Consider the following 22,046-nt stretch of genomic DNA (forward strand, 5'->3'; position numbering starts at 1 on the left):
TACCTTTCCTTGGCCCCTCTGCAACTCCCCACCACACTGCAGGCTGAGCAAACAACTTCTAGTAACCAGCATTGCCAAAGCATGAAGGCTCATGTCCCTTTGGGATTTAAAATCTTGTCATTACACGTCTACCTGTTCTTGTTACGGGGATAAAGATATAATTTTTTTTTTTTTTTTTGAATATTGCCAAACACCCGGCCTTAATGATACTGTGTACCAACCAGCTGTCACACTCGTCAGTACACCTGAGTAACATGAAGTACGGCATCGCCTGTAACCTTTGATACTGGATGTGTTTGCGAATTTGTAATACGAAAATTCACAGCTGTAGGACGGTGCGATTCTCCCTAACCCACCCAGACCTCACCCCTCATGCGCTACCTGCCTTTCCGCCCTAGTTTTACACGCAAACACCCCTTACTTCGGCTTCGGGCCCCGTCACGATCTCACGACCGTGGCTGCAGCCGCGTGAGGCGCTCCCCTCCCCACGGCGCGGCTGAGGCGACGGCCGGGAGCCGCCACCGGAGCCCGGGGAGGGGGAAAGGAGGAGCTCGGCAATCCGCGCTCGGGCTCTCCGCGCTCGGCTGGTGACTCCTCGCGGGGGCGGGCACCGTGCCGGGGCCGGGCCGGGGCGGAGCGAGCCCTTTTCAGCCCGGGCGGCCCCGCTGGGCGAGAGGGACGGGACGGGACCGGGAGGGGGACGGGGCGCCGCCGGCTCCCGGCCGCGGGGTTATGCGCTGGGGTAATGGTGCCGCCGGCCGGCGCTAGGCTCCTCCCGCGCCCGGGAGGGAGCTCTGCCCTCAGCATCCTCCTCCTGCTGCTGCTCTGCCCCGGTGGCGGCTGCCTGCCGAGCCGCCGGCCCGTGGGGCCGCCCGTGGTGCTGGGTAAGAGCCGGGCTGGGTCCCCTGAGGGGTGGTGGGGGGGGGGTTTTGGGGTCCTCGCCGTGAACCGGGGCTGGGGCCCGGCCCTATGATGCTCTCCGCCCGGCCGCTGGCTCCTGGGGGGCTGCTTTGTGCCCCTGGCTCCCCTCGGGGTTTGACAGGAGCGAGAGGTGGGGCTGGGGGCAGCCGTGTTGCATCTGGTGGTACAGAGACTGGTGTGGAGTGCTGGCCTGGGGGTGCCAAGTCGTTACTAACAGATACGTAGAAAGCCTTCTTGTGAGTCTGGAGTAATTACTTTAGCCGCCCTCTGTGTCCATTGGTAAGAATTGTGAGTAAACGTTAGAGTAATTTGCCTACTGATAGTGTAGTTCCTAAGCATCCCCACTGATCAGGTGCATGTGGTGATATTAATGTCAGTAGTCAGTCCTGTAAGCGGATGGTCTGATGATGATAAGGAGGAGAAGAAAATGGTTAAACATTGAGAGACAGAGACATCCTGTTTGGTTTAAGCTCTATTTACATACAATAGCTTAGGTTCTGTTGATTTTTTTTTTTAACTACTGTTACAAATTTCCAATGGAAAAGGGTAAATGCTGAACAAGAACTTCTTCAGAAGGCATTGTTTATCTGCCAAGCATCACGTACAAATTCACAGATCTTCACAGGTGGCTGAGCTAACTGAGAGGATGCAGATTTGCAAGCAGATTTGCCGTAAGAAGAAGCAGCAAAAGGATTTCATAAGAGTCTGGAGTTGAAATCTGAACACAAGTCCTCTGACTGCTGTCCCTGAAGGCTAGGAGCAATCTTTTATGCTGTCTCTCCACTCTGTAACACTGGGTTTCAGCAATAAGCTTTGGCACTTCAGTGCAAGCTTCTTCCTGATGAAGAGAACAGTTTTAGTTGCCCAATATTCAACTCTAGGTATGAAGGAATCAAGGAAGATTTAAAAGTGATTGGGATAAGGGATACTGAACATAGTAGTGTCAAGTTCTAGCTGATGGATCTATCATATGCGTATACATTACCTAAGAATGTTTTAAAAAAAATAAAAAATAAAAAATGGTTGACCTATTTTTCTCTTCATAAGAGAAACTCTGGGTAAACTATGTGTGGCTGACCATGGACTTATCAGTGAGTGCAGATTTTCTTGCTGTTAATTTTTATCAAACATTATAGAACTTGTATCTTTTACTATTCTAGCGTCTGTTCTAAAATTTACTCTTTTCTGCTGTCCAGTCCTTATCTGTCCAGAAAATGAAGATTCAGTTGGTGTTAACGTAAGTTTTCAGGCTTGTTGGTACATTTGGGAAGGTAGGTGCTCTTAGGCAGTCACTTGCTGTAACTTATGTTTGCAAAATACCATGGGGTTTTTGATGCGTATAAATCAACGTCCTTGTGAAAACACCTGCACCAAGAGCTTAGCTTCAATTAGACATGACATGGCAAGTGAAGGTCAAGCAAATAAAGGAGGAGAGGAAGGAGTGACTGTCGGTCACTCGCTGGCCCCGTATGAAATGTTGCCATCCTGATTCTAGTTAACTTTTCATGACCTTTTCTTCACCCTTCTTGCGTATGTGACATGTTAAGATAAGCTTTTTAGGAATTACTGCCATGAGGATGGTAGGAAGATTTAGGACAGTCATTTAGGGAGGCATTCTAAGTGCTGGCTTAGCAGAGGTGTTTGGGAGAAAGAAGGGTGGAACAAAAAACATGCATTGCCCTGGAATCACAAATGCAGGAGACTAAGGTGTATGCAGACTGCGTTAAATGGGTTGTACAAGCCCGGGGTGGTTTTGGAGTCTCTATAAGATGATTCTTCTGATTTATCAGGCTGGTATCTAGACCTTCAATTCTTCACATGCCTTCAATTTTGAACATATTTGTATTTTGTAGTAAGTGTGGTGTCATGATCTGCACGTTTGCTCTTGGTCTGTTTTTATTTATTTTTTTTAAAGTCCTCTAAGCAGAAAAAGGAGTTTGAAGTTTAGTCTTATTCTGTTCATGGCGAGTTGGCCATCTGGTCTGAAGGAATGCGTTTAAAGGAAGGTTGTTAACATAATGATCGTTTCATAAATGTTTTAGACCAGTGGTGGTCATAAGACCCAGTGTAACTTGTTTTCAAAACTTTCCTGTAATGACCAAACTTGCTGTTGCAGCTTGTGCTTACTCAAGTAATGGAGAAGGAAGCAGAGCAGTAGTCTGCAAATATGGGACATTGCTTTTATGTGGGTAATGTCATTCTGCTCCCCAGAAAATAGCAAATAACTCTTCAGGAAGTCTCTCAAATCTTCAAACAGATTAGCTGCTTGGATACAACCTTGTAGATACCCTCAGATGGCTGCTGAGATTTTCTTTATGCGTTGATGACAGATCTCAGATTCGTGGAGCTACCTAACTGGCCTAAGTGTGGGTCTGAGAAACAGCCAAGCCAATCTAATAGTTCATAAGTGCTCTTTCTGCTTTTATTGTGCCAATGTATTGGCCACTTTGTAGAGTCATTTGTCTGCTAAAGCAGGAGAACACTAACCTGCTGAGGAAGAAATGAGTAATTTTTGTAGCTGAATTGCCTTAATGAAGGAGCTGGCACAAGGAATGCGGAGAGTGGCAATGCTCTGTTTAGATTAAGATGTTTTCTATAGCTGGTCTGTCCAGCATCAAATGGTGTCTTGGTAGCAGGAGTTATTGTCTGAACATGAAATATTTCTTAAGATCATGTTTGTACATATGAAAGAAGTAAGACTAGGAACCAAACTGATGTTGGTAGTAATTGATTGCAAAAAATCTCCAATGCAATTGGCTCAGCTTTCCCTGAGATTTAAAATAACACACCAAAGTGTATTCATATTGTAGTGAAACCAGGGAAGAATAAGGTAAAAGTCAAAACTCAAAACTTTACTTCCCAAGCCCTGCCTGAAAGTGTGATATCAAAGACAATGTTTGCTAAAATCTAAGACGACTGTCTTGGAGTTACTCCCTCAAGTGTTTTGGGGGAAGAGAGATCTACTTATGCTACTGAATTCTTTTTTCTTTTTCCCAAGTGTTCCTATTCAGCCAGGCTGATATATTCATCCACAAAAATTTCCTGTAACAATGAGGACAGCCTACTTAATACCTTTGCTGTATTGACAATATCGATCTCTGAAAATAATAATTTATTCTGTGCCAATGTTTCTAGATACCTGCTTCATGTTCACACACAATTATAATAATCTTGCGCTCTTTTATCAGCTGGGTTATGTATTCAACCCACTTGTCTTCTAGTAAGACATTCCTTTTTTCTTTATTACTGTTCTTCCCACCTCATTTTCTCACATAGTCCATCCACAGTCACTATGTACTATGCCTTATCAATTTTGGGGTCGATAACCTGTCCTTATAAGATCAGCAGTGGATTCACTGAACTCTTTACCTTTTACAGCTGACTCAACACAATTACTATATCAATGTTCTGATACCCTCTGCAAACAATTTGTTAGGTACTTGGCTAAAGTTTTCTAGAAAGATGCCTAAATGAAGTTCGTTAATAATTGATTTACATGCAAAAGAGGTTTGTCTGAATTTCTGCTGACTGCTAATTAAGGGGCGTGTGTTTGTATGGTCAGCTGCCTAATGTCAAGAGTGATTTAACTGTTCATGCCTCATGTGATCTGAGGTATCTAGAAGTATCATGTGAGATCTTGTTTGCTTTCTTGTTCCTAATTTTAAACAGAAGCCTTTTTTTTTTGTGGAAGTCTATCACTGAGTCTATAAGCAACTTTGAGGCATTCTCCCTAGAGAACTGCAGTCAGTTTCAAATGAATTTTCCAGATAACTTGTTTTGAAGGAAGGCTAATTTCTGGAACTAAAAACTTCTCAGTTATTTGTGGAAATATTAGCTAGTAAGAAAGTTCTGGTATTTATCCAAAGGCATATCCACTTAGATAAATGCAGTAAAAAAAAAAAAAAAAAGTACCAGCTGATAGCCTCTTTGTTCAAAGCTGACTTCTCAAATTTTTCAAATTTTCTAGTTACCAGATTGGAAAATTTGGGGAAAAGGAAGTATCAAGGAAACTTAAAATCATAAAGGATTATTCCTTTTCTTTATGGTTTTGTTGACTGTTCTGTTTCCTGAGGGGTACTGAGGCAAGTCACTTTCCAGAGTGCAATTTACTTATTGTCTTCTACTGGGAAGTCAATCAGCACTAACTCTTCAACAGTGTTATAACAGGAGTATCAATGTATCCTAAGGTGGTTGTTAGAATTCTTAGATTTGGAGAAGTTGTATCCTCTTAAGCTCTCATATTTGTGAATGTGCTTTCCATAAAACTTAAACAAATACACATCACAGAAGGAGATCTACTAGTTTCCTCAAGGAAGTTGAGGCAAAAATCAATGAAGGATATCATAACATTGGAAGTTAATTAGATTCATAAATGTATTAGAATGAGTTCTGTTGGGATTATAGCCTTTGCGAAAAGTGAGAGTAATGCTAGAACTTACAGATCATCAAACCTAATGGAAACTTTTTTTCTGCCCAATGTGAAATCCCTGTTTGTTTCCAAGTGTTGCAGTTTATTAGTTAACACCTGCAAATTAGGGAAGCAATGGTACTGCTTGAGATCTTTTTCTGAATGCTCAGTTTTAACTAGTGCCAACGTATTTTGCAGGACTTCACTTGCCAGTTATCTTATAAATTTATGGAGTCGGTCTGTGGGCCTTAAAAAGTAAGAACAGTCAGCAATAATTCTAGCAAAAAGGCCTGGAAATGCTACTTATTGGTAGGTACGAGGATGATGACAAAAAAAATACTTATTCTGCCCACAGGTATTTTCTGTGTATGATCTGAAAGCAAAGGGGATTTTTTTTTTCTTTCCTCTGACTGCTTTCAAATTCCATTTCAGAAAAATCAGAAAGGTATGTCCTTATCCTACAGAATTCGCCTTGTGTGAGCTTTCTAACCTGTTACTTATCAAAAAGTCATGAAGTGGTTTTCCAGCCAACTGTAAATCATTAACACTGTTAAATTGTGTGGGGTGAAGACTGAAGGTATTATACACTTCTCTTTGTAATTTGGAAAGTCAGAATTTGCCTTTTGTTCCCCATAGCTTTACTACAAACCCTTTTTAGCTTGCAGGATATACTTTTGAAAACAAAACACCAGTTGTGAATGTAGTGATTAGCAGATCGACAATATGAAAGCGTAAACCTGAAAGGAGACTGTGTTAATACCTGCTTTATAAACAAACAGACATCATACCTTCGTGTGATACTTCAGCTGTAGTACTGTAGCCTGGCACAGGTAGAACATGTCCGTTATCTTTTGTTTAGGATTACATAAAATTACCATGTCTGTTAACTCATCTGTTCTCTGTCATCTTGTGAGCAAAAACCAGTATGTAATGATTCTCATCTTTGTGGTGGACACAGGAGCACAGCCTGTTTCATCAAGAAGCTTGAGGATAAAACATTCTAACCAAATTAAACTTGCAGTTAATCTAAAAGCACTCTGGTAACTCCAAGGGAGACTTTATGCAGTTTACTGCTTTCAGTATTCTTGTTTGTAAATGTATCTCTATTTTAATCTTTGGAGTTGTGAGTCTTCCTACTCCAAATGGGTGCACTTATGACTATTTAAGTGCTGTTTGGAAAAGTTCTTAAAACTCTAAATAACATTCCAGGTGTTTGCCTAAGCTTTTGAAAGGTATCTTTGCTGGAAGAACTTTTTTTTTTACTAAAGGAAAGGAGGTTCCAGGATAGAACAGAATGTGACTCGTGTACTTTGTTTTGCTTCAGAACTGAACACAAAATCAACCTGTTTTGTCCTTGGCAGGTCTGCTGCTGAAACTGGCCAGCCATGAACGTTTGATTATAAATAGAACTACATTCCGTTCTGTTTGTAATTGAGAGCACTGATACAGCAGCCAGAACAGGCACGAGATTGTTGAACTGGCTGTTGCCTTATACTTCTATAAGTAATAACTAGACAGTGTTTTGTGAGGTTACAAGACTGAACTGCAGTAAACTTTTTCTAGGGTGTGATGCAATGCTACAATCTTCCTTATTATGCTTTCCAGTAAATCAGTGTCCTTGAAATATGACCTAAATATAACTGTAGTCAGCTACTGGATCTTTTAACGTTTCACTTAAGAGTACAGAAATAAAGATGTGAAACACCTAATGAGAAAGCGGGGGCAGGCAATAAAGAAATCCTGATGTATATATTTTGGTGGGCCACAACCTGTGGTGGCTGAAGGTAGGAAGAGTGTGGTTGTCACCGTCTGTACTTAACCTGAAGTTCCATTCTTTTTCAGTTTTGCAGTAAATGTCATTGAAACCATATCTTGCTTTCTAGCTAAACTGAATGTTCCCCTAAGAGATACAAAGCCCTGGCTAAATATCAGCATTCTGTAAGCCTTAATTGTTTTTGATAAAATTCCTTACTAAAGGGGAGAGAGGAGGGAGAGCAACTGTATGGATAGACCTGCATATAAATCGTCAAAATGAAATATTGACATGTAAATAGGATCCAGCTGTGTAAACCCACAAAAGGTACATGTTGGGGGAGGGGTGGGAGGCAGTGGGCAGGTGGGAGAGGGGAAGAAAGGAGCTAGAAAGGAGCTGAAAAGGTGGAAAAAATTGTAAGAAGTACCCAGCTTTTCAGTTAATGCAGTATTTTCCCCTTCCCAGTCGGAGGGGTGGGGGGTGGGGGGCGGATTTATCATAAAATATAAGTTTATCTCTGGGTACTGGTTGCTGAAATTTTCAGCAGTACTTTTAAGCTTAGGAAATTCTTACTTCAAAATTAGAACTGTCTTTATTTTGTGTTTAAAATAAAGGAGTATGGGCATTTAGCATATGCTAAATTAAGAATAGTGAACTTTGGAGAAGGTGCAAATATAAGATCCTTCCCTCCAAGTATTCCTCCCTTACATCAGTAGTGTATCGAAACACTTAAAAAGACCAAAACTGTGGCATCCAAACCTGACTCATAACAACATGTAACTACACATTTGGATTAGCACAGTAGCCAACTAAATTTAGTGTAATAGAAGTGCTGTAGGAGGTGATAATTCCATTTAAGTTTTACTTTCGCTTTTGTGTCAAATTCAGTTTGCAGACAACTTGTTAGGGAAGAACAGAAAGATGTTCAATTGTATTACCTGCAGGAAAAAAAATCCTGACTCAGTTTTCATTTTTAAACATGGATAATTCTGGCAGTGTCTGAGATAATGTGTTTTTCATACCTGTGGCTTAAGCTAACCTGTTCCTATACTGTCTGTTCTTTGAAGTTAGGAACTATTCATCCAGAGTTATTGTACATGGTGGCTCCCCAGCTCATGTTTTCATGCTTTTTTTTTTGTGTGTGAGAAACTAAATTTCTTCTGTGGGAAATATGTATGCAATGCTTCCTTTAACTGAATAAAAATAATTACATAACTGTTACATCTGAATGCAGTGACACTGGATGTGAGGACTGCAGCATTACAATGTTAAAACCAAAAATGTTATACCCTTTCATTTTACTGTCTCCTTATATCTTTCAGTTCCGGGGGACTTAGGTAATCAGCTGGAGGCAAAATTAGATAAGCCATCAGTAGTGCACTATCTCTGCTCTAAGAAGACGGACAGCTATTTTACACTCTGGCTGAATTTAGAATTGCTCCTGCCTGTCATCATTGACTGCTGGATTGATAATATCAGGTAAGGCCAGATATGTTGCTCTTTGCAGTTATCCCCTTTCCCTAAGCTGATCTGCTTTGTACAGAACTGCCACCTTAAGTTTCTTTCATTGATTCAATGAGAGAAATGACTTGGATTTCTGCTAGGCAGAGTAACAGGCTGAACTGCAGGATGTGGCTCTGTTGCATGTGCAGTAGCTCATCATCTCTGAAGAAAATGAGATTCTTAGTTTCTGCCACCTCCCTGTACTACCAGTTACCACATGTTGGCTTGGGCACTTACCAGGCTTCTGTAGGCTTATCTAAAGCAGAACATTTGCTGCTGTTTTGATGAGTTACTTAAGTTTTGATGAGTAAGTGGGGAGGAGGTTCATTGGGCAGCTGAGAGAGGCAAGATAGGAACGTGAGCTTGCACTTTTCCTGGCAGTATGTCGTCAGAGCAGTTTTGTGGGCAGCTGAGGTGCCTGGGATCCTTCAAGTGCAGTCTGGAAGTTTTACCAGAATTACTTTGGCTCTACTAATTGTCAATACTTAAAGTTTATGGGATATTTTATCATTTATTGCTTCATTAATGTTCATGTAAAAATCATAAATATCTGTAAGGAAAAGAAATATTTATCTTGTGCAATTAAAAAATACTATATTGGCATGTTTCTCTTACATGAATGTATTGAGCTTGTTGGCAGTATAACTTTAACATAGCTTTATAGAGTTGATCACTGTAACTATAAGTTATGGATTTGACAGAAACTCATTGCATGTGAAAGGCCCTGACATGGGACTGAAATCCAAAATCCCTTTTTCCTTCTTGGGATGATGAAAAATCACAGTATTGTAACTAGAGATTAAATCTTTCTCCATAATGAAATTACTGCAACTTCGTATGCTATGGAAAGACAGCTTTGCAGTGCCTCCTCAATATTTTTTGCTTCTCTTGGTTAGGCAGAATCCCCTGTGTCTTTTCTATGGTTTTATGGGTGGTAACACTGAGTATTCAAGGAAAGAGGAGTATGAAAAATGTAAAGGCTTCCAAGAGTAGTGTATGAATGCATTCAAGAATGCAACACCATGTGAATGTGTATCAGCACTTTAAGTTGCAATTAGGAATTCAGGAGCCAAAGCATGACTGCATTTGTTTGGAGTGTACTAAAACTGATAAGCTAGAGTACTTGCTGGAGGTCCCAGGTTGTGTGCATTGCAGTATTAACTTTGACATAAAAGGACGTAAATTTTTTAAAGATGCAGAGCAGAAATTGACATAAAGGCTGTTTTTATCTTCTGTTTTGAAATCCATTTGCAAGAATGGGAGGAAGGGCATCTTGCCATTGTGCTGTGACATCTTAAAAATAATCTGTCACTCACTTTCCATTTTGAACTTTGTGTGGCCTCAGAGTAATTTTTGATCTTAGCCTCTTCCAAGTAATGTTATGTCTCCAGCAAATCTCTGCCTGTAGCTTTGTGAGTACTATAAACATATGGACCCAAATATATTCTATAATGTAAATAGAATGCCAGAGGGATAAGTCACTTGGTTTCTTAGCTGAAAACTTTGATTTAAAAATCTTTCTAAACTCAATGTTCCTTCTGTCAAAAATAACACTTTGTATCTTTCCTAACTAGCTTTCATTGTGTTACTTGTATATAGAAAATTGATTCTGCATAGCTAATTAGTAGCAGCTTAGCACTTTCTTTTGAAAGACTAAACAGATCTACCACACAAAGCAACAAAGGGGAAAAACAAGAACAGTGATTGCAGAATTTCAATTTTTGTGCGCCACTGGAAAATCAATGTGAAGTTTTAAATTTGATGCTTTACATTCTGTAGCCTGGGAAGGGGGAATTATCTAAAAACCACTTCATGCCTACACGTGTTACCTGAGGTATCAATTGTTATTAGTCAAAAAAAAATAGCAAATGCTTCCTTTTGCTGGTAATCAAACACAATGAATTATTTTTAACTAGGGGAATTCTTGTTATCTGTTTTTTTTTTTTTTTTAAAGGTATTTTATCTTCTACTGCCACACCTTTTGTTCTTACATTCTTGACAAATTTTCTCCATTTTGTGGCTTGATGCAAGGTGAAATGGTGTAGAACTATACTAAGAAGCTTATGTTGTTCTGAAATAGAAGTCTAGGCATAATTCTGTATTCCAAGATTAAAAGAGATTCCAAGATATGCCTTATATGCTGAATCTAAAACTAAAAACTAATTAGAATAATTGTTTACATTGTAAAACCACTTAGCCATTAGAGTACTCTTATGTTTGCCTGTGTTTTTTTTTTTTTTTTTTTCCCTTCTGGGTAATAGCACTTAAAGTTCTTGTTACTGCACTCAGTGAAAGACCTAACGTAGCTGAGAGCTGTCATGTGGTAATATGACATGCTTCATGTTTCTGTTTTTTTTTTTCTTCCAGGCTGGTATATAACAGAACGAGTAAGATAACGGAACCACCAGATGGAGTGGATATCAGAGTCCCAGGCTTTGGGCAGACATTTTCTTTGGAATTTCTTGACCCAAGTAAAAGGAGTGTTGGTATGTAGAAGCATATTTGAAATGCTTTGTCACTTGTAGGATTTCTAGTATGTCTTTATATAACGAACCACTGAAATTTGACTTCAAATTGAGTTCTATTTACAGGTAGAAATCTTTTTTTTTAATATCTTTTTTTTTTGGTAGTAGAGTAGTACATGGTTCACTTGGCTTTTCAACGTTTTTATTGTATACCTTTTTGTCCACTGTTTGGCCTGATGGGTTGAGACAAGAAAACTTATTTAGTCTTGTGCCAGATTGAAGATCTCTGGATAAAACTTGAGTAGGCATCTTGAAGACACTTTTAGAAAATGAGATGGATTGATTAGAAAATTTTGGGAGTGAAGCTTGACAAGCAAGCAAAATACAAAATAAACACTTCTTCAGCTTGGTTTTGAGTATAGTGTTCTTGTATCGAGAATGAGGTAATGGACTTGGGGGACGTGGGATCACTTTGCAGCTCCCTGTCTCTTGTTAGTGCCAGAATAAGTAAAGTCATGCTGCAAAAGATTGCTGCATTACTGTGTTTGGTTGCAGTTTCTTTTTTTTTTTTTTTTTTTTCCCCCAGGAGTCTTTCAGAAAATACTGGTAACCTTATGTGAGAAGTTGTTAGCTGTGGCTAATGGCTTAAGTAATTTAATAGCCAGTAATGTACTGAGCTTCAGTGTAGAATGGTCCCTGTTAAATTGCATGCATTTCTTTTTCTTTTCCATAGTGAGCTGCCTCCAAAAGGGCACTACTGTGCTTGGTGATCTTCACTTCATAAACCGTTATAACTAGAACAGGGCCATATTTAAAACTGCCTCTGTCTGTTTCAGGGACATTCAAGCATTCAAGACTAAGGATTGAGGCATTGCTCAAAATGTAAATATGGCTGTGATATTCAACAGGATGTTTTGACATTTCACTTCCTAAAGTGTTACTAGGTGCCCTTAATTGTGGTAATACTTGCATCCTATGTTTCAAAACCTGTAATACATAACATCTTAACACAGATACTTGCAGTCAGTCTGCGAGTGTTTCCCTTCTTTGCTTTTGAAGCTTTACGTTCTGTCTCAGTCTGCTAACTGATGGATAGGAAAATAACTTTGGGTAGTTTCTAGTTTTGCCCTGGGGTATGCTGTGAGCTTTTTGTTTCTAATAATTGATACAGAATTTGCCAACATTTATGAATGTATTATATGCCATAACTGAAGTCCATCTGCAATCAACATAAGATAGGACTGTAATGTAGTAATTTCCCTTTTAAACAGTTCAAGGGCCAGTTATGCTGAGGGAAAAGTTGTCCCTGCTGTGTATGACATCTTTTGCTGTGGCCAACTAGGAAGAATTTTTTAGGAAGAGTAGTTTTTCTTTTGGGGGACAGTAAGCATAACTCATTTTGCTTAATATGCAGCTTTTTAGATTGTCAGATTGATTAAAGTTAGGGTTTTAATGTCTATCAGTCTATAGAGTTGTAGGCAATGCATCCAGAACTCACATTGTAATTGTATGATGGCTGCTTCTAATGCTGATCTCTTCACTGTTATATTTCTCTGATTTTATGTCTACAGGCAGCTACTTCTATATGCTGGTGCAGAGTTTAGTAGACTGGGGCTACACACGTGATGAAGATGTAAGAGGAGCACCTTATGACTGGCGAAAGGCACCAAGTAAATTTCTTGTTTGAACAAACTTTCTTGACTCTCCAAGCAAGCAAAGAGTTTTGGGTCCTGTCCCCTCATCCTAGTTATAGTATTATACTTAAAACCTTCTTTTTAACTAGTTCTTAGGGCCTTGGTATCCCTAGACTCTGAAAGCTCTGTGGTATGGTCTTTTTTTTTTTTCTCTAAATGATTTGCTACTTAAGATTTGCCTAAAAAAAAAAAAAAAAAAAAAAAAACAACCAAAACCCACCAAATTCCACAAAACCACCCCTCCCCATGGTGCATTAATAATGGAATTTCCAAACTCTACATTATCAGTCTTCAGAAAGAACTTTGCTAAGGGTATCACTTTGCTGATTCTGGTGTCACACCAAGTCTAGCAGAACTGCCTGAACTATATCCTGAGGAATAAATTGTATTTAGTGTCCTTAAAACTGAACAATGAGAGGTGCTGCCTACGATTTTTAAGTTTGTTTTTATGTAAGTGTTAGAACATAGTACTTTTCATCTTATTCTATTCCTCATTAGCACAAGTGGTTTGTAGATTCTTCATAGCTTGTGAAGCATATTGAAGAAATAGTATATATGTTTTATTAATACTAATATTCTAGTATCAAGTTCGCTTTGGCCCACAAAACTGAAGCATGTAACCCTGGCATCCAGGAATACTGCCTGAAGGAAAATCAATAACGATGACTTTTGTTTCTGATGTGACCGCTTTAAATTTCTGTTGCAGTTGACACATAGAATTGGTATCTTATTACAGGGTTATAGAAAGGTATTATTGATTATTTTTTTTCTTTCCCCCTCTTCATTTTAAAGCTCATTTAATTACATCTAATAGAAATGAAGTATACTGTGCCAGCAGGAATCTGCAAAGACTCTTATTTAGGGATAACTTTGCTTATAGAAGATGTGTTGTTAAAAGGTTCATGCGTACTTTAAAAGACTGACCCTTATTTGTACTTTCACAAAATGATGAATCTTCCTGGACCTACAAAACTGTTACATTTTTGGGGAAGAAAAAAAATATAATTCATAGGAAGTTCAGATTTTTTTTCCAAAACTCTGCATTAGCACAATTATTTTAGACTCCAAATGAATTCCACTATTGATTTTTTGTGGGAGGAAAATTAGCATTCCATCAGCATGGGATATTTCCCAGAAAATCTCATCTTAAATTTATTTTAAAGGTAGGAAAAAATGGAGTAATGTTCTAAAATATATTAGTTTCTTCCTACTTCTATGAAACAGTCCTAAAACATCAGCCTTTCATAAAATACTGATGTAAAGATGCACTGGTTTTGATTTGCTTCAAAATATTACCTTTTAAATAATTGTGTTGAAAGATGGCAGCGACAATTAGTGATTATAACTGTGTGACCTGTGTGTTTCTCATTTAGATGAGAATGGAGACTATTTTGTGGCCCTTCGCAAGATGATAGAGTTATTGTATGAGCAGTATGGAAGTCCTGTTGTTTTAATTGCCCACAGTATGGGTAACATGTACACCCTGTACTTCCTAAACCATCAGACTCAGGAATGGAAAGACAAGTACATAAAGGACTACGTGTCGTTAGGTGCTCCCTGGGGAGGAGTGGCTAAAACTCTCCGTGTGCTGGCTTCAGGTAGGTAATTTGAAGGTTTGCAGTGCATTTCATAAGTAGCATGAAATACACTAAATGGTTTACTGTAAGACCAGAGGATGAATGTAGAAGGTACTATGAAGTTAAAATATTTTTTGTAAGTGGTGGCAAGTTGATGTCTCAAGTCATGTGGCCAGACTATCTTTCCATTCATGGGAATAGACCAAGTTTTTACATCCCTTAATTAGGAGCTGCATCCCCTCTTAACTTTTTAGCAGATGATACAAACAGCTGCTGTTTGACCTGCTGCCTCTTATTTCTGTCACTTCTGCCTGCAGCCTGCCTGTTCTCTGTCCAGTATTGCTAAGCCAACATGGACTCTAGAGCATTCAGTAGTTGCCTTTGATTAAATATCATACAGCTGCTTGATATGAACATGAAGGGGAACTGGTACATGCAATGAAGTGGTGTGGTGCCCAGAGCACAGATGCCTGCTGAAGTTATAGCTTGGTTTAAAAAAAAAAAAGTCTTTCACTATGCAACTGCAAACAACTGAGAGAAAGCTCAGTTACCACGTCATGTTACACCATTACTATTTCACAGCAAAACAACGTTATTGTGTTTTTAGCATTTAATTTGTAGTGTTTCTGTCCTGCTGTTTCTTTGCTTTTGTTTGGCTAGCTTTGGTTATTGGTTGCTTCCCAAACAAAGCTGACGTCAGAAATGGGCTTCATCAAAATGCAGAGCACAAAGCAACTGCCAGCCATGCATGGACAAATCAAAAGAATGCTTTGCTTAGCAAAGGAATTTGATTCTGAACCGGAATGCACAACTCAGTTATTTAAAATATATATGTATAGATATATTAAATCAGATGTTTGTATTGAGTTGTACATTGTTTACTCTATTGCAGTGGCACTGTAAGATACGATAAAAATAAATTGACTTCCTTCTTTCCACAGGCTTTGTCTGACAAGCTTGTATGCTATAGAAAGGGCAGAAAGTGAGCAATGTTAAGAATACCTTCATAAAATTTGAAAAGACTATGCAATTTCAGTCTCGGATTCCCTTTGAATTAAATTTCAGTGCTTCATATTTTGTCTATCCATTATAATGCATCTCATCCAAATTAGCTAGCTACATACATCTAATGAATAGATTCTTACTAAAACATAATCATCTCTTAATTTGTATGTCTGTAGTATTAAACTTCATGGTTTGGAGCAGAAAAGTCAAGATGTAGGAAACTTAAGAGGCATAGTATAGTATAGAGGCATCAGAATGCCCATTCTTAGGCTAGTTCTGTCTCCTAAACATTTGTAGGTTAAAAAAAAAAAATCACCACCATCAGGTGTTAATGTTTTGATTACATTAGTCTGGCTTGTTTCTGAAACTATCAGGATACTGGCATGCAGAAGAATTGTTGCTTTAGCAGAAGTACTGCATTCCTGGAGGAAACATCAGGCAAGCTTTGTTCAAGCAAAAATGCATTCTGTCTGTTCCCATTCCTGTTTATAGTATGTTAATGGCTAGGACTTGATATTAAATCCATGGTTGTTATCCAAGTGGCAAGCAGCGCTCAAGTGGAAATTTACTGTCTCTAGATCTGTGTTGCTGACTGCTACATATTTAAGTGCTTCACAGGATTGGTATTTTTATTATAACAATTGTATTGCCAATAAAGCGAGGATGCTCTTCCTGTTTTACATACGGCAAGCATAGATGCAAAGTTCACTTGTTCTTTTTTCTGATTGTCAGCTTGAAATGTTGACAACGTTGTCTTTAGACCTAATATTTTATATACCATAATGTCGGTGCCTGCTGGTGTTAAGTGTGGTCTTGACCTTATAGTACTTCTGCACTTCAGGAAAAAGTGTAAGATTTGACAAGCAATTCTGAAAGAAAAGGCTGGAGCAGAGTGTCAGGTTCTGTACTTGTTTATTTCAAGTAGAATAAACAACTTGGTAGACTTCTCTAATTTTTAGGTTTGTAACTCAAGATTTTATTGCTGAAAACCTGCATGTAGCATTTGGTATCTAAGTGGTGAGTGTGCACAGCTAAGTATTTACAGCACACAGTAATGTGAAATGCATTTAAGGACTTCTGTAATTCTTGCTGTGCTCTCTTGAGTTTCCCTTCTATCTGTTTCCCAGGATTATTCTCGTAATGTCTCCATGCAATCCTCCTGAAAATGGCAGTAAATACTGTGCTTTAGCTTGTCTTCCTGAACCGACAGTGCCACCTTATGGAATTGAAAAATACACGCTTTGGTGCTGTTTCAGGAACAGCAGTTTTGGTATTTTGATTTTTAAGGTTCTGTTGACATGAATAACGACATGCTGTAACTACTTGAACCTAATAATAAAAAATCAGATTCAAGTTTCAGCTGACAAAAGAATTGAGGTGTGCTAGCCACTGTGATAGAAAATAGGTCAGATCAGTCACCATAAAAAAAAAAAACAAACCTCTGATCTCAGAACTGTTTCAAAATAAAATAAAATAAATAAATTCCAGTGATTGCTATGCATACTATTTATTAGGTGGCTTTTAATTTGGGGGGAGAAAGACATGAGTAGTGGTTACAATCTGAAGAAAGCATATAAGTTATAACGTAATCACATGTTAATTTGATCCATCTTTATATATTTTTCTTGGCAGTCTGTTCTAGTCTTGATGTCAACAACAAAAAAATATTATTCTTCAAATGTTTTGATCAAACACTAGTATACTGTATTAAACCTAAATGGGATAAAATTGAATAATTTTGAGGCTTATTGGGTGTATAATTTAAGACCTTTAAGGTAGCAGTACTCTTGGTTTGTCAGTCATTCATAGTCATTAACTTGTACGTAAATTTGTAAGTTATTGGAAGTTTGCAGAAGTTGATTGCTGAGACAATCAAAAAATGAAAAACTTCTTCAATTTTCAGTGTAAGCAAAGGGAATATTTTTTGATTTATCACTGAGTGGTACTAATTGCTTCTGGTTATGAGATCATGCACTGTCTTATGTACAATGTAATTTTACATCTTTTTTTTTTTTTAAGGTGACAACAACAGAATACCTGTCATCAGTTCACTCAAGATTCGAGATCAGCAGCGATCAGCAGTTTCCACAAATTGGATGCTCCCCTACAACTACACATGGCCTCCAGATAAGGTCTTTGTAACCACACCTACGGCCAACTATACCCTTCGGGATTACCAAAAATTCTACAGGGACATCAATTTTGAAGATGGCTGGCTCATGAGACAAGACACTGAACCCTTGGTCTACCAGATGAAACCACCTGGTGTGCGCATACACTGTCTTTATGGTACTGGCGTAGAAACACCGGATTCCTTCCATTATGAAAGCTTTCCTGACAAAGAGCCCAAGATTATTTACAGTGATGGGGATGGTACAGTAAACTTACAGAGTGCCTTGCAATGTCAAAAGTGGGTGGACATGCAAAAACAGGAAGTGGTGGTATTTGAGCTTTCAGGAAATGAGCACATTCAAATGCTATCAAATGATACTACTATCTCTTATGTGAAAAAGCTGCTTTTTAATTTGTGATACCTTGTGTTGACAATTATTTTCCTCACCTGTGATGCCTTCCCTTAAGTAAGGGAAATGCCTTTTAATCCCTTGGTATTTAGTTATTTGAATTATTTATTTTGTTTTTTTTTTTTTAAGGTTGTGTTCAAGAAGTTGGTTGGTGTCCTAAATGGTTGTCTCTGATGTATGTTCATGATGCTTCATGGTGTTTTCATATTTTGAAAACCTGGTCAAATATGCATTTTGGTGCCTCCAGTATTGTGTCCAGTATTCATACAGACCTTCATTTGGAGATTGTGCAGCCCCTTGCACGTACTACATGATTTCTCCTTTGTGTGGCCTTTTAGGGTTAGGAGTAGGAGGGCTGGGAAGGATTGCAATCTGACTCCCATGAAACAAGGGAAGGATATTAATAACTTGAGAAGCACAGCAAATTCCTTCTAAAGGGTCTTGCATATTCTGATCCACAGTTCCCACTGCCTTAGTTTGTAAATGTACATATCTACTAGGTAAGATAGACAAGAGGTTTGCCAGGTACTGGATGACCTTTTGTCATATCCAGCCTTTCTTTTGTTACAGCTTCTTGGGGAAAGATAATGTGTTAATTATTTGAAGGTTCTCATTAGGTACTTTTTTTCTTAAGAAAGAGGAAAAAGTTGTTTGCTTAAAGTTGTTTGCTTATTGACTTCTAGAGCCTAATGACTTAATCAGGAATCTGAGGATTATTATCCTGGTGCATTATTATCCATGAAGGAAAGAAGTTCAGCTGTGGCTGGGGCTTGCAATACCCTTCTTTAGCTGTGTAAATTCTTTAGCATGTAAAGTAAAGCTAATACAATTGAGTGCAGGCAAACAATACATATGGTGCAGAATTGCACTTCAGGTTGCAAAAGATCTCCAGTAGTGGAAATGATAATGGATGGTGGGCATTCATTAAAATGGAAGATGAAACGGCATGGAGTGGAAGCCAGTGTAGCACTAGTATAAAATACAAGCCGTGTTCTCAAATACTTAAGCTCTTATTCAGTTACTGGACAAGCAGTGGTTGGATCAATGTTGCCCTCAGTTGAAAAGGAACTTCAAACTTCAAAACGCAATCTATGGGAACTGAATTTGAGTTATATAATTGCTGTTTTAAGAAGGTGAGATCTCAATTTCTGTTCCTTAACTGTTTAGATAATTGCCAAACATGCAACTCTGTTACTACAGTACTGTTTTATTCAGTGTTTAGGAAAAATATTTCAGCTTTGAACTACACAGAAATGATGGCGTAAAGGCCATGGTATTTATAACCTTGATTATAGAAGTCCCACTGGAAAAATGTCACTGGAAGATTCTTCTTACTTGCTTTAAAACTAGCCACCCAGTTAGACTCTATTTAGTTCTCAGAAAACAACTTGGAATGCTTTCAAAATGCTACGTCTTCCAGGAAAAAGGAGTTCTAAAAACTCATGAGAAGCATTAAGGATTCACTACTTATGAAACTGAAGTTCTCTGAAGGGTAACCTTTAACTATTTCTGTAGCATGCATAAAATGCTTACTACTATCAAATATAAGAATAAGGTATGTTGAAATGACAGGTTTGAACTCTTATTACCGTAGGAAATATTTTTGGCACAAGAAGTAGGTTTAAAGCTTTAAATTTAATTTCCGAAATGATTTGTAAATCCAGAACAACTCAAGCTAGGGTCATGGATAAGCTAAATATCTTCCTAGGTTTCTAATTTGCTTCTGTAGCTTCACTTTTCCCCTGCGTTTTTCCCTGTTACTTTGGTTGAGGGAGAAGACACTTTTCTGATGTTAAAAATGGAACGTGTATGTTGTCATCAGTTGCCTGGGAACCTGTATTTCAGCAGCTATATTGTCTGGACTTCTCCAGAGAAACTACTGTGCTGTCCCGAGCCACTTAAAACTGGTTACTGCTGAAATGAGGAGGGGTGGGAAGCAGGCAGCACACAAGTCCTTCAGCCAAGTGTTCTACTTTGTGCAGGGCTGTCAGCTGGTTAAGCTTCAGGCTTGTGTTCCAAGACTGCTCAAAGATAAAGCTCTTCCTTGTGGTCTGACTCAATTTGTGAATAAATTGATATGTTACTGGTTTGCAACAGAAATAAATTAGACAACAGTTTTTCACAATTTATTTCTTGCTGAAGTAGAATGCCTGTCAATAAGCACTTGAATGAGTGGAGCTGGAGGCTGTATTGCAGGCCACCAACATCAGCATCAAGGGCTGAGAAATGAGAAAGGGACGTAGGCAAACAGTTCTTAACCTCATCTGGAGAATGTATCTAAGTTTCATTTAGCTCCTTACCTGTTTAATTAATCACATTCTCAGACTCATACCAAGAGTTTAGCTTGAAGTTCCAAAATATGTTGTTCTAGAAGATGCTTTTCAAATTTTAATATTTCTCTTTTGGGTACAAAAAAATTCTTTTCTAGTTTTTGGGATCTAGTATTGTTTCTGAAATCAGTTGACTACATCTCTTGACCTGAAGACTTGTAAACCATTAATCTATATCCTTAGCTTTCCATTAGTGGACAAGTCCAACAGTGTCTGTGCTTGTGTCTTGTTAGCTATTCTGGTAAAAATGATGAATATGAAAGTTTTTCAGGCCTTGGTTTTGGCTTCCTGTTTGTTACTATGAAATATTGTCTGAGAATGTGCACACTTAGCACAAGCACAGTGCTTCTGAGTTTGATCTGATGGTTCTACAGACTGTAGCTCTGTTTTGTGTTCAGAACCTCTGATTTTTTTTTCTGCCAAACTATCTTCAGCCCTTTAATTTTCTGTTTCTTGCATATTGGGATAGACTTATGGCTGTGAAGTGAATGCAGCAAGCAACATTACTCTAATCACTGAAACTGAACAACTTCACTCAGCCCTTTGAGAAGTGCTTACTCAGGCATATTCCTCTACAAGGCAACAGTATTCAGCATTCTTCATAGGCTTGCTACTGCCATGTAGCACTTGAGCATTCTAGATTTTTGTAAGAAGAATTACATCTTAAAGGGAAGAGGGGAATGTGAAAGTTCCTTAAGAGGAGTAATTCTGGTGCTTTGCCACATTGCACAGTTCAAAACTTTGATTCTACTGACATGTCTTTGTTATACTGAACACATATGGATCATGTCTCTCTCTTTCCATAACTTATACTATGTTTTATTCTTCCAGGATATTTTCAGAAACCAAAAAATATTCTTGAGGACCAAATATGTTTATTTTTGACAATGTATAGAAAATGCTGAAGGGACTTTCAGCTGTCGTTGTAATACTTCTGAAGTGGCTCAGAGTCACTATGTGATTCTGTTTAAAACACAGAAGGCTTCAACAACTAGCAATAATTGCAAAGGACTTGCAGACCAAAGGAAGGAATGTTTGATATTAAGGTAGTTCTTGGAGCACAGTGTGTTCGAGGCCCTCGTAAATTCAGGGAATGTTTGGCAATGACTTTGCTGCTCTACGTTTAACAGTATTTTGTATGGAACATATTCTGAGACCTAACATTTTATATGCCCTTTTTGTGTATGAATGCGGTCAATAGATTTTGAATATTTTACTGTTATACTTTGATAACATAATAAAACTGATCTAATACAGCTTGTGTTCTGTTGTGAATGTCTCGCCTCTCAGATACAAAGTTAAATTGCTGTAGTTCTTTTATTCAAGAGATTCTCGAGGTATCTCACTTTTTCACATTTGTTTCTTAGCTCGTCTTCCAAATACACCTATTGTCTTCTGATGTTATGTCTTCCCCTCAGCACATTTAAAGCTCTCTTGTTAATTGTTCTTTTGTGATGTGGGGCTGAAATTACTCAATTCCTTTTTGCTTGCTTCTTTCTTGTTCATCTTCTAAGCAATAAATGTTCTCAGTATGCTCTATGCTTCTTTTCAGGTCACCATTTTGAGCTTAGTTCCTCAAACTTGAAATGTCCCAGATGCTAGCAATTGTCTTTATACTGTTGGCTTCCAAACTGATGCACAAATCCATGCAAATTGCCCACATGGTTTCACAGTTGCATAAAACCTTTTTTGCAATTAAAAGTGCACTGTGGTTCAGTTGTTAAGTTTTAAGCATAGGGAATAATTCAGCAGGGCAAAAAAAAAATCAGAAGTTAATTATTTATGTTGTTGAAGTGTTCTAAAAGTTTGGGCAAGCGTAAGTCTGCTGGTGGCTTGTCAGGATGCCTCACTGCCCTGTGGTATAAGGA

The 22,046-nt window shown here is 38.4% G+C and overlaps 1 protein-coding gene across 1 annotated transcript; it reads left to right on the forward strand.

Moving 5' to 3' along the window:
- The first annotated feature begins 688 nt into the window (after positions 1-688).
- PLA2G15 (phospholipase A2 group XV) lies at positions 689-17,975 on the forward strand. Its single transcript, XM_032195632.1, has 6 exons — positions 689-884; positions 8,405-8,561; positions 10,953-11,071; positions 12,622-12,720; positions 14,118-14,342; positions 17,346-17,975. The coding sequence occupies exons 1-6, from the start codon at positions 746-748 to the stop codon at positions 17,855-17,857; spliced, it is 1,251 nt and encodes a 416-aa protein (XP_032051523.1). The 5' UTR covers positions 689-745; the 3' UTR covers positions 17,858-17,975.
- The last annotated feature ends 4,071 nt before the right edge of the window (positions 17,976-22,046 follow it).

Source organism: Aythya fuligula, chromosome 12 (genome assembly GCF_009819795.1).
Source record: "Aythya fuligula isolate bAytFul2 chromosome 12, bAytFul2.pri, whole genome shotgun sequence".
NCBI lineage: Eukaryota > Metazoa > Chordata > Aves > Anseriformes > Anatidae > Aythya > Aythya fuligula.

What these genes read in the sequence shown, in the direction of transcription:
- PLA2G15 (XM_032195632.1), top strand. Translation starts at nt 746, where the DNA reads ATGGTGCCGCCGGCCGGCGCTAGGCTCCTCCCGCGCCCGGGAGGGAGC. An exon ending in TGCTGGATTGATAATATCAG is followed by an intron (nt 8,562 to 10,952) that starts GTAAGGCCAGAT and finishes TTTTTCTTCCAG; the next exon opens with GCTGGTATATAACAGAACGA. An exon ending in TCTCCGTGTGCTGGCTTCAG is followed by an intron (nt 14,343 to 17,345) that starts GTAGGTAATTTG and finishes TTTTTTTTTAAG; the next exon opens with GTGACAACAACAGAATACCT.